We start from the raw sequence: 13,026 nt of genomic DNA, 5'->3' as shown, positions 1-13,026 counted from the left end.
AAACATAGATTTCCATTTACCTTCTCCGTAGCTTGTTAAAGCCTTTATGTGATTCTGTAGTTCAGTTTAGTTCCTGATGCAGACGGGTTATTGCAAATGAAACATGAGACTCACATTGGCATCCATACTTCATATGGAACATAGAACTACTGCGCTGTTTGATCAGAATGCATCTCTAATACTTTGGAGAAACGATAGAGACAACTGTGCTATAGGACTATTTCTTAGCAGTCTAAGTCATGATCGGAACACAACCATGGTCGCGATCAGAATAACGGAATAGCAAAACAAGTGCACTAACCAGTTCCTGTTCCCCTGTTTGTTTTATTGTGTATGTTTTGGTGGGGGGTTTTGTCCATGAATGGCGCAGTACACTCTCTCAGAGTTACTGTAGCTAGGCCTAATGGTAAACAACAAAACGCTGAAAACAAATGTTTTTACACTGGGAGAGTTTTACACTGGGAGAGTTTTACACTGGGAGAGTTTTACACTGGGAGAGTTTTACAGTTGTGCCAGCAGGCAGCAGATCGAAGCTGCAGTGAAACTACCTCCATCAGTAGGCTGGGTCTGAACGTGTGGGCAGAGCTGGTCTCACATCAGCACCAAGGAGGGAGGGAAAGATGGTAGGGGGGAGAGTGGAGAGGGGAAAAAATAGCAACCAGCTGCCCTGTCGTCCACCCCCTCTCAAGCAGCCAACCGGCTTCAACTCCCTGGATTACATTAGATCCACAGAGCCCCTAGCCTCCGTCCCCTGCTCTACTCTGTTCTTTAACTGGAACTCTACTTCTGTGGCAGCTAGCCACCTCTACAGCCTGGTCTGAGGATGAGAACACTGATCTCTCTCTCTCTGTCAGCACGGGCCAGGGAAGGCCACTGTCTTTCATTAAGAAAATGCTTACATAGGACTTTGAGAGAGATGGGAGGGTACGGGGGATAAGGAGAGAGGTGGTGAAAGGATTAATCAATTTATGGAAAGGTAAAGTTTCTGCCAATACAATATGAATGGAAGTAGAGGGATACAACATATTTAATATCGTCATCTTTATGGCTGCATGGTTTGTCATCACTTGCATTGTGTGGTGTAGGTTTGTTAATCTGCACCAGTGGTGTATTCATGTCTGCCAAGAGAAGGCAGGCTTACGTAAAAGAAATGGACAAAAAAATATTAATAATTTAGTCTCTGTGTTTCATAATTTTCCTTCAATTCGCAAGAGGCTGAATGAATCTCACCGGAAAAAGCATCTGAGTGAGCACAACTGTGCCCCTCCGTCTCTGTAGGCCATTTTTCTGAGGCTGTCTGGTCAGAAAGAATATGACATTGTTGCCTCCCGTAGCATTGAACACAAGGGAAGCTAGCGAGTAAAAAAAAGTGTCAAGGGAATTGTCCCTTTCCTAAATTAGCCATGGATGGAGGTAGGTATTTGGATTTGTGGTTTTACTTAATTCTCCATACTGGCCAATGATTATAACAGCAATTCTGATCCAACCATAAATTCATACATTGTGCCCCTGGCCTGAGAGAATGGAAGTAGATAGACGTAGAAGACTAATGTTAACTAGCTAGCTGGCTCATCATTGCCCATAAAAGGAATTTAGGATAGCGAGGAAGCATTTTGACCAGGTAGCCTAGAACAACAAAGAATAACTTCACCGAACAGAGGTTGCTCTCTGGTTTTGTGATGAAACCAAGGTGTGGTTGAATTTATTCTGCCACTGTGTCTTCTAATTGTCTCAGCCTTAGGCCTATATATCACGGTGTCAAGGCGTATGAACAAATAGGTTATAGAGCAAACAACACAATTATTATTAACACAAATTGTAATATGGCTTTTTTTTTTTTCTGGCTTGGCTTCCCCAATGATTTTACCCACACACCACTACTGATCTGCACAGAGTTGGTGGTTTTCAATATTAGATCATAAATGACTATAGCACCACCTGTTCAATGACTATAGCACCACCTGTTAAATGACTATAGCACCACCTGTTAAATGACTATAGCACCACCTGTTAAATGACTATAGCACCACCTGTTAAATGACTATAGCACCACCTGTTCAATGACTATAGCACCACCTGTTCAATGACTATAGCACCACCTGTTAAATGACTATAGGACCACCTGTTCAATGACTATAGCACCACCTGTTAAATGACTATAGCACCACCTGTTAAATGACTATAGCACCACCTGTTACATGCATATATCGCCACCAAGGTTAAATGACTATAGCACCACCTGTTAAATGACTATAGCACCACCTGTTAAATGACTATAGCACCACCTGTTAAATGACTATAGCGCCACCTGTTAAATGATTATATCGCCACCAAGGTTAAATGACTATAGCACCACCTGTTCAATGACTATAGCACCACCTGTCCAATGACTATAGCACCACCTGTCCAATGACTATAGCACCACCTGTCCAATGACTATAGCACCACCTGTCCAATGACTATAGCACCACCTGTTAAATGACTATAGCACCACCTGTTAAATGACTATAGCACCACCTGTTAAATGACTATAGCGCCACCTGTTAAATGATTATAGCACCACCTGTTAAATGACTATAGCACCACCTGTTAAATGACTATAGCACCACCTGTTAAATGACTATAGCACCACCTGTTACATGCATATATCGCCACCAAGGTTATATGACTATAGCGCCACCTGTTAAATGATTATAGCACCACCTGTTAAATGACTATAGGACCACCTGTTCAATGACTATAGCACCACCTGTTAAATGACTATAGCACCACCTGTTCAATGACTATAGCACCACCTGTTACATGACATATATCGCCACCTGTTCAATGGCTATAGCACCACCTGTTACATGCATATGTCACCACCATGGTTAAATGACTATAGCACCACCTGTTAAATGACTATAGCGCCACCTGTTAAATGATTATATCGCCACCACCTGTTAAATGACTATAGCACCACCTGTTCAATGACTATAGCACCACCTGTCCAATGACTATAGCACCACCTGTCCAATGACTATAGCACCACCTGTCCAATGACTATAGCACCACCTGTCCAATGACTATAGCACCACCTGTTAAATGACTATAGCACCACCTGTTAAATGACTATAGCACCACCTGTTACATGCATATATCGCCACCAAGGTTAAATGACTATAGCGCCACCTGTTAAATGATTATAGCACCACCTGTTAAATGACTATAGCACCACCTGTTAAATGAACCTGTTAAATGACTATAGCACCACCTGTTAAATGACTATAGCACCACCTGTTAAATGAACCTGTTAAATGACTATAGCGCCACCTGTTAAATGATTATAGCACCACCTGTTAAATGACTATAGCACCACCTGTTAAATGAACCTGTTAAATGACTATAGCGCCACCTGTTAAATGATTATAGCACCACCTGTTAAATGACTATAGCACCACCTGTTAAATGAACCTGTTTCCGGCTTCGTTAATTCTCCCAACCTGCTTCGTTAATTCTCCTAACCTGCTTCGTTAATTCTCCTAACCTGCTACGAAAAAGTCACTTCCGGTTGGAGCTGTATACCACCTAGTCAAAACCCCTGAACAGACACTAAGCCCTACCTCCCAACCTCTACATCCAGCCCCAAAATAACAACAGTCACTTCACACAGCATTTATTTTGTAAATATCATTCATGTAAATTAGAATAGAGGTCCAGGAATTGATCCTGTGGAACACCACATTTGATCTCAAGAGTCTAACGTCACAAGGTAAACTCACGACTTAGGGGAACTGGCATCAGGGCCACGCCCCCGCACATTGACTCTGTACCAGTACCCCCTGTACATAGTCTCGCTATTGTTATTTTACTGCTGCTCTTAAATTACTTGTTCCTTTTATATCTTATTCTTATTCATATTTTTTCAACTGCATTGTTGGTTAGGGGCTTGTAAGTAAGCACTTCACAGTAAGGTCAGTAAGGCCTGTTGTATTCGGCACATGTGAATAATTTGATTTGAGACTTGTCTAAACCCAAATATAAGAATACGAATTCAATTGTGCTTTCACCACCTCCCAGTTTCCCTCCCTAGTTTTTTTATTTATTTTATTTCACCTTTATTTAACCAAGTAGGCTAGTTGAGAACAAGTTCTAATTTACAACTGTGACCTGGCCAAGATAAAGCAAAGCAGTTCGACACATACAACACAGAGTTACACATGGAATAAACAAACATACAGTCAAAAAAAGTAGAAAAAGTCTATATACAGTGTGTGCAAATGAGGTAGGATAAGGGAGGTAAGGCAATAAATAGGCCATAATTACAATATAGCAATTAAACACTGGAATGGTAGATGTGCAGAAGATGAATGTGCAAGTAGAGATACTGAGGTGCAAAGGAGCAAGATAAATAAATAAATACGGTATGGGGATGAGGTAGTTGGATGGGCTATTTACAGATGGGCTATGTACAGGTGCAGTATAGTATAGTACCTCAGACAGCCCTCAATCCATCCACTCTCTTCCACTGGCTTTTAAAAACTATTGCAGACTGTTTACTCCGTCTTGACTGGTCCACTAGGGATGAGTTTCGTGCTTATATTCAACCTGGATCTTCTAACATTTTCGTGTTTCTATTCAACCTGAATCCTCTCAGCTTCCATATTGCAGTCTCAGGAGCAGTGAAAAATAACAGGTAGAACTAGACATCGGGTTTAAGCTCCACACACCCCTAGACATTTGTGGTTTTGAAGACAGCGTGGGATGGACTCAGAGCGGTATCTGAGGGGTTCGGCACGCACGCACACACACACACACGCACAGCTCTGCCTTGAAATGGCCCTGATGCCATCTGCCTGCTGAGTAGAGGGAGCTACCCAAACTCAATGTCCCAGCCAAACGTCATGCCGTGAATGTTTCTTTTCCACAGTGAGTCTGGATTTGAGTCCCTCCCCAACGATTTCTAGAATGCAAACACATTCTAACCAGAGCCAGAACACACGTGGATAAAGCGGAGTTTTGAAAATACGTCATTGGCTTTGATACTCCAATTGGTTAGAGACGATCCAAACTCCGATGACTTTGTCTTGTACATCACCCCTCAATTTGACGTCACCAGAAACGACTTCAACGACAGCAGTCTCAGACTGAAGTATCTAGCGAATGACAAAGCAGCGGAAGAATTCAGTTAGAATCATCAGACAAAAGGGAGCTAGGTTCAGGAGGGTAAATTAATGAGCATGTCATCCCCGATGAGTGAGATATCCCCAATCATAAAGACCAGTGAGTTTATAGACTTCTCTCTACTCCCCTGTTCTCCTCCCCAGGCCTAACACTCGAACCTCTCTCTCTAACCAACCTCCCCATATGATGGAGCGGAGTGTCCTATTCTCACACTATTCTCTTCCTGTACTACCTGTGAGTCACACAAACATGTGCAGGTAAGAGAGACACTAGAGAGACGCTACAGAGTAACACTGACACACAAACATACGCAAACACTACCAAACAAACACAAATGTGCACTGCACACAGACACAACATACCACACACAGCAAGACCTCAGGGAAAAGACAGAGTGGAAATAGACAGGAAGAAAGGCAGAGCGGGGATAGTCAAACTCACACCTTTGCTTCCTGTCGACGGATTACAGAACGGTCTTATTTTATTACATTGTATTTCCTGGGAATCGTCGAGCATAATAGGCACGCATGCCAACAACTGCTCACACAGGCACACACACACGCGCGCACACACACACAGAGGCACACAGACACACACACACACGCGCGCAGACACGCGCACACACACACACACGCGCACAGACACGCGCACACACACACACACAGGCACACAGACACACACAGATACACACAAAGACACACACAGACACACACGCACACACAGGCACACACAGACACGCTCACCCCCCATGTATTCCTGTGGCATTTCCAGGCAGGCTGGGATGTGTAGCTAACTACTGTAACAAATGCAGAAGCACGGAGTAGAAATATCATAATGAGAAGGAATAGGAAAGTTCACCAGGTGGCTCAGAGGGAAATATCACTGGTTCCTATTGGACAGGCAGCCTGATCAGCAAGGAGGTGGGGAAAGGTAGGTTAACACACATACAAGCAGGAAGGTGGATACAAGCTTATCAAACACATCACTGTGAAGGCTAAGACAAAACATAATCTGTGAAGTAGAATTACAGCGTGGAAAAATAAGTTGGTTGACCCAATCTGTGCACATAACACGGCATTTCAGCTGCATACAGAATCCATGAGATACGTGATTACGAAATCATGGCTTTCAATAGAAAGTACATTTAATATGAGCAAAAACTGACAACAAAAAAAGCCATCAATATAGCTTTTAGTTGTTGTTTTAATTAAGAAATAGTGGGCAGACAACTATGATATGAGTGATATTACGCATGACCTGCACTAGAACCAGTAGGCCAGCTAAGTACAAATCTAGAGTGTGAGTCAGACTAAAAACAATGTTGCAGCAAAACGACGAGTCAGATGCCTCAGGAGATATGAATCCGTATAGCATCGTACATAGTCAAACACAGGTAGGGGAAACATTCATTAACATTCAGAAGGTTCAGTCTAACCAGCAGGAGAGTTTCCATTTATGTGCAAATCACCCCTTATCCATACCGCCTCACAAATTCACACGCACACACAGGACTATGTTATGGCAATGCTCCCACATTGTGTAATTGGTCGGTTCTGGGATTACCTCTGCAGCTAAACTGCCAAACAGCATAATCTGCACTGAGACTCTGAGCTGCCTGTCTGTCATTCTCTACTCCGTTCTTAACAAGCTCCACCAGCCGACTGATGGAACGGACAGCTTCATATTTACAGTGGAGAGTTGGAGGGCAGCATAAGGGAATTAAGAATGACATTCTTCCTCCGGTATAGATGCTCTATGTGTAATGGGTTAGATCAGGCGTCAGTGACATGCTGACCACGTGCGCGAGCCTTGCAAAATAAATGTACACCTACATGCTATTCAATCATTGCACTGTACGGGGCTCGCGCATGTCTGCGTAGCCAGGCGCTAAAATAGAACTTGGTTCTATTTGTGACGATTGACGCGCTGCAAGTCCTCCCTCTCCCATCTCCTCATTGGTTTTTAGGAGCATATACCCACGTGGGTGATTGAAAGATGAACTGAGGGCCACACTCCAGTCCAGTTGGTAGTGGTAATGCACCTTAAAGTTGGTTGCCAACCGCCATATAAAGTCCAAAGAAGAAGAAGCCTGAAGGAGGAGCGATTACTAGAAACTTTTACCCTTTTATCTGTGAATTAATTGTCGGAGTAGAGGACTTTGTGCATTTCAGGAAAAATAACAACACAATGTTTATATCCCAGGACAAATTCACTAGCAACAGCAAGCTAGCTAGCTAAATTGTCATGAACGTTGAATGCTTTTCGACCTGTCCCCAAATGAATATAGTTGGTTCAGAGATGGTTTTGATATTTCAACCTGCGTGTCCTGATCGCGTCTGGTGTGGGGGGACAAAATCAACATGCGCGCGAGCGGTCTGGTCAGCATGTGAAAAAGTGTTGTGAAATAAATAGTTGTAATTGCATTTTTAACGAACTCTACAACACCAAAGCCTCACACACACGCACACGCACACACATCCAGAGAATGTAGTTCAGCAAGGCATCAGCCTGTTCTCTCCACTGATTGAGATCAGCTGCACCCTGATAGAGACACGCCACATTAACTCTGTGTACCTTCTTGTCTATGTGTGAAAAGCTGCAGTTAGCCTCTCTGTCTGTCGGTCTGCCTGTCCTCAGCTCCCTCCCTGCTTTTTAAACAAACAGCTACACTCACCCTAATTACCACAACACGAGGCTTGTTAACTATCTGCAGCATCAGAAAATGGGCTGAGAGACAGACAGCAACACAAGGAGGGAAATAAAACAACCTTCGGAAGTCATGAAATGCAAATGAGTAAAGTCTCACGTAAATGATTAAGTAGAGAAATGTTCCTGCTGAAATCTCACTGTGGTAATAAAAGAGAACCTAGTTTAGAGAAGATGAGAGCAGAGGGGTGTCAGTCCTACCTTGACGTGGTTGTAGTCTGTCCTGCTGGACTCGCTGCCCAGAGGCTTGGTCTCGGCCCGGGGTTTGAGGACTTGTCTCAGGGGGCTGGAGATGGGAAGGCCTGTCAAACTGATCCCATCTGGAACAGCAGCAGAGACGATCAGCCAGTCAGGAGACACAAAACTACAGTAACCCCAGACTTAATATAATTTAACTATATTGACAGTTGTTAAAACGCACATACAAACATATTAGAGTGAGAGAGTTTCCCTAATCTCAAAGTATTTCCTGGTTGAATCAGGAGCAACTCCCATCTCTTCTTCATACATGAGGACATGATCATTTAAATACATTTTATGAGCAGAATATGTAACAGCAGCTCACAGGCCTATCCTTTTTTATATGGTTTTAATGCAGAGTTCAGAGCAGTAAACAACATAATCCTGCACAGAGCTTCAGAGGACCATCAAACAGCCATATCAGCTCTCTGTATTAATGTGTACTGAAGGGTTCCTACTTTCAGCTAGCCATGCTACAAACCATCTCATAGTGTGCCGTAGGCACTGAGCACACAGTTTCTCTGACGTTCGTGGAAACATCTTTGTCTCCAAAGGGAATCACTGGGTTAGCTGCTGCAAAGATCTGGGCCACAACACAACACACACAAAGAAATGGGAACGACATGGTAGGAATAAAAGTTCAAACAGTTAGAGTCCGCCAGCTTTGACTCCATATTCCTCTTTGGTACAAAGCTTTCCAACACATTCTACTGACATGGCTGGCATTTGTGATTAGCACTCCACAAGCGGATAACCAGGGCCCAGAATCACAAAACACCTCGACGCAAAAACTTAGGAAGCTTCTTAAGAAAAAAAATAAGCAGTTCCTCAACAATATCTTGAGATTTCATAATTTTCTTACGAACTTCTCAAATATCTTCTTGTTGCTCAGCAACTGTTTTAGCTAGCTATCAAGCTAGCAAAGGCAATCATGTTAGCATATTTCTTACTGAGATTACTGTTCTAAAATGTGTAATTGGGATTAAAATAATCAATACTGAAACTTTCAGATTAAGTTTGTGAGTGAAATAAACATGTTCAATTTCTTTCATGAGTTTCTTCTCTCACGGCCCTGAGATTAAGACAAGGTTTTAGCCATCTTGGAATTTTTTCAATAATATAATTTCTTCTTAATGATTTGCTTATTAAGGAGAAACAGGAAATACTGTAAGAACATTTCCAAGAATCATTTTGAGGAATAGCAACTTTGCTTAACTTTCTTCTTAAGTCTATAGTTAAGGAAAACATTGTAGTTAAGAAGAAATGTTTTCTTAAGAAGGGTTTGTGAATCTGGGCCCAGGGCCATTTCCATAAAGCCTCCCAGAGTAGAACTGCTGATCTCAGATCAGTTTAGCCTTTTAGATTATAATGAATGAGATTACATGGACAGGGCACATCTGAGATGCTTTGTGAATATGACCCCAGAACCACTACAGCTGACATAGTGTCAGTCAGTCAGCATTGTTGCTTTGTCATTTTCCATATCCTACTCACAGAAACAGATTAGATATGCATCCAGACAGAGGGAGGTGGATGGAAAGAGGAAGAGAGAACACTGATAAACAGTATCTTTATTGACTAGTGCCTCCATTAAGGCCTACAGCCTGTTTCCAGACACAAATACATCTTCATGTCTAATCCTGATAGAGAGTGAGGGCAGGAGAGAGACAGAGATAAAGAGACAAACAGAGAGAGAGACAGAGAGTGTATAACGGGCGGAGAGATTGAAGACGACATCACTCAACATCATCCCTCTTTCCTTGCCATCACCCTCCGTCTATCCCTGCCTCTTTCTCTCTCAATCTATCTCTCCATCTGCCTAGTGAGAGTCTGCGACTATAAATCACTACAGATTATATTAGTGACAGTGAATTGATCTAATACAGAATGATATACTGAAAATCAACATCAACAAAGTCTTCCACAAGAGATGAGGTAATGTGAATCTCTGCAATGCCACCTTTTGGCTCTACACACACTTGTGCTTTTCCTGGAAGGTGAGTCAAGGCTATTGTAGTAAAAGGGAGCCTATGACTGATTGCATTGCAAACAGAAACGCTTCTTCAATGTTCTTTCGAGGGGAGAGGAACATAAGGCTGTAAAATACAAGGCAACAAAGTCCCGTTCTGCTCCGTGGAGTGAGAGAGAGACAACACCTGAACATCTGGGCAGAGAGGTCGAATCTGGGAGTAGCTAGCAAAGGACCTTTGACCCCCATTAACATACATTGGTTTATTAGAAGCATCACGTAGACAGACATTTTCCTCCCTACACAACGAGAGAGAGAGAGAGAAAGAGTATTCACAAGGCGTCTCAGAGTAGGAGAGAGGGGCGGGACAGAGAGAAGAATACCCAATTCCTCGGCTGGTATTATTTTAGGAGCTATATGATTCACAAGTAACCCAGCCCAGGTGAGACTGACAGATAATGCGAGACGGAGAGAAAATAAGACGGGTAAATAATAGTGGCTCTTTTCAAAAGCCCACACTTTCTGCTGTCATTATTACGACATCAAACATCCAAATTACAAGGACGCAGGCAGTCTCTTTCAGATGGAGGGAGAGAGAGCAGAAGAAGGAGAAATGGAGAGAGATGGAGAAACAGGGAGAGAGAGAGAATAAGAGCAAGAAAGAGATCAGAAGAGAAAGAGATGAGAGGGAGAGAAGAGAGAGGGAATAAGAGAGTGAGGTAATGCAGGATCTGAACAAATTATTGCCATCATTACTCACAGCCATTTGAGTCATACTAAATACAGCATTACAGACAGAACCACATCATCCAGACAGACAGAGCAAATAAAGAAGTTATTTTACAATCAATCCCTCACACTCCCTTACCTTCAGCAGTACCCTGCTCATAATGCTGTGAGATGGTCCTCATCACATTTATCTTGTGAGGTGACAAAGTGAACAACATATCTTCCATCATCCATCTTATTGTCATTTTACATCTACGAATGCTTATGTACTGCTTACGAATGTATTATGTATGGCTTATGACTGTTAAAGACATGCTCAGGTACTTTGACGACAAGAAAGTCTTTTTTAAACTTCCTGCTTTGGACTGGATGTGTTGTATTTATTTTACCTTTATTAAACTAGGCAAGTCATATAATAACAAATTCTTATTTTCAATGACGGCCTAGGAACACTGCCTTGTTCAGGGGCAGAACGATAGATTATTACCTTCAGCTCGGGTTTTCGATCTTGCAACCTTTCGGTTACTCTGAAGTTGGGAATCAAATATTTTTGACAGAAAGAAATGTGCAAAGATATTCACATAGACATAGATAAGTTTTATGAAATAAGCGGTGATACTTTTTCAATCTCCAACAATTATGAAAGAGATTTATTTCCAATAAATAATTGGTCAATTAAGTCCATAATGGGGTTCATAGGACTGACCAAAATATATTTCAGTTCAAATGTCAGGTTTCAATAGCACTTTAAAACGGCCGCTGCACTCTGCTGATTCAGTCAATATAAGAATTGGTCCCTTGAAATGAAGGGCCATTCAGTCGACACACTGGGCTGAATAGAACAGACTCATTGAGCTGCTGTCTCAATGGTTCCTGCTTCCAGAACTGAACAGATTAACACATTACAATGACGTATAAAAGCTTCGTAATAGTGGGGAGTCAGTCAATTGTGGAACTGATCTTCATATAATAAATAAGACAATTCACTCCGAATACCTCACATCTAGGTACATCTGAGGAAAATATTTGTTTATTTTCCCTCAAATAAATGCAGTCTGTCAATCTTCTGCATATTCTGTAATCATATCCCTAAGGTAATGTGATTACCTGAATAGGCCTACTCTGCCGAGCAAGGACAAATCGCAACTCCCTCCACTCCAAAACGGAATGACATCTGCGAAGAAGCCCGTTGACTGACAGATATTCTAGCTGCGGTACATTGGGATCATTGCGAGCGGAGCAACGAGCAACAAGAAGGTTATAACACAGCCTCCCCACCCTGTCCCTTTGTAATTGTGCCGGCTTTTCTAAATGCATCTCCCTGGCTGTTTTAATTCCCTTTAATGATGTTGTTGTACGCTGAGATTTTACCATCCATGGGCTAATGTGTTTACGCTGTCTGCTCCGCACTGCTTTTACTTTCTCCCCGCCTCCCTAGGACGACCAGACCCTACTCAATAGCTCTTATTGAGATGGAGAGGACGACTAGAGCACTGGCTGGAGATTTCAGCCAACACACACAGAACAATATAAAATATGCTACTTAGCATACGCTTTTATCCAAAGCCAATTAGTAGAGTGATTGCATACATGTTCCATACATTTTAAGAAAGGGAATGTGATCCCTGTGGGAATTGAACCCACAACTAGGGCTAGCAAAATTATTGTAGAATCGCGTAACCGTCCATTATGGTAAAAAAAATAAGTTGTAACCTTTTACACTCATACCCTTATACAGGTTGAAAATGGCACTGATAAACGCCTGAATTGGAACACAGTGGTTGTACAGTAACATGCTCAGTGGAGGCTCCTCAGAGGAGGAAGGGGAGGACCATCCTCAGTGAATTTTTATTTATTTAAATGAGACATTTAAAGAGTTATCCTTTTTAGATAAAACTATACTAAATATATTCACGTCACCAAATAATTGATTAAAACACACAGTTTTGCAATGAATGTCTACAGTAGCCTCAACAGCACTCAGTAGGGTAGCACCATGGTGTAGCCAGAGGACAGCTAGCTTCTGTCCTCCTCTGGGTACATTGACTTCAATACAAAACCTGGGAGGCTCATGGTTCTCACCCCCTTCAATAATATTCCTACCTTCACCAATTACTTATACAGTAATTATGACAACTTCCGGAGGACGTCCTCCAACCTATCAGAGCTCTTGCAGCATGAACTGACATGTTGTCCAACCAATCAAAAGATCAGATAAT

The 13,026-nt window shown here is 42.3% G+C and overlaps 1 protein-coding gene across 5 annotated transcripts in view; it reads right to left on the bottom strand.

The window, feature by feature from the left end:
* The window catches only part of LOC139558492 (trafficking protein particle complex subunit 9-like), a 296,688-nt gene that overhangs the window by 157,883 nt on the left and 125,779 nt on the right, over positions 1 to 13,026 (bottom strand). For all 5 annotated transcript variants that reach the window (XM_071373648.1, XM_071373653.1, XM_071373652.1 and 2 more), the window contains one exon: positions 8,071 to 8,189. In XM_071373648.1, the coding sequence (XP_071229749.1) occupies positions 8,071 to 8,189 (119 nt within the window). The remainder of the gene's footprint in view (positions 1 to 8,070; positions 8,190 to 13,026) is intronic.

This window comes from Salvelinus alpinus, chromosome 29, assembly GCF_045679555.1.
Source record: "Salvelinus alpinus chromosome 29, SLU_Salpinus.1, whole genome shotgun sequence".
Taxonomy (NCBI): domain Eukaryota; kingdom Metazoa; phylum Chordata; class Actinopteri; order Salmoniformes; family Salmonidae; genus Salvelinus; species Salvelinus alpinus.
Note: the sequence above shows the minus strand (reverse complement) of the source record. Positions and strands in the feature narration are given on the sequence as shown.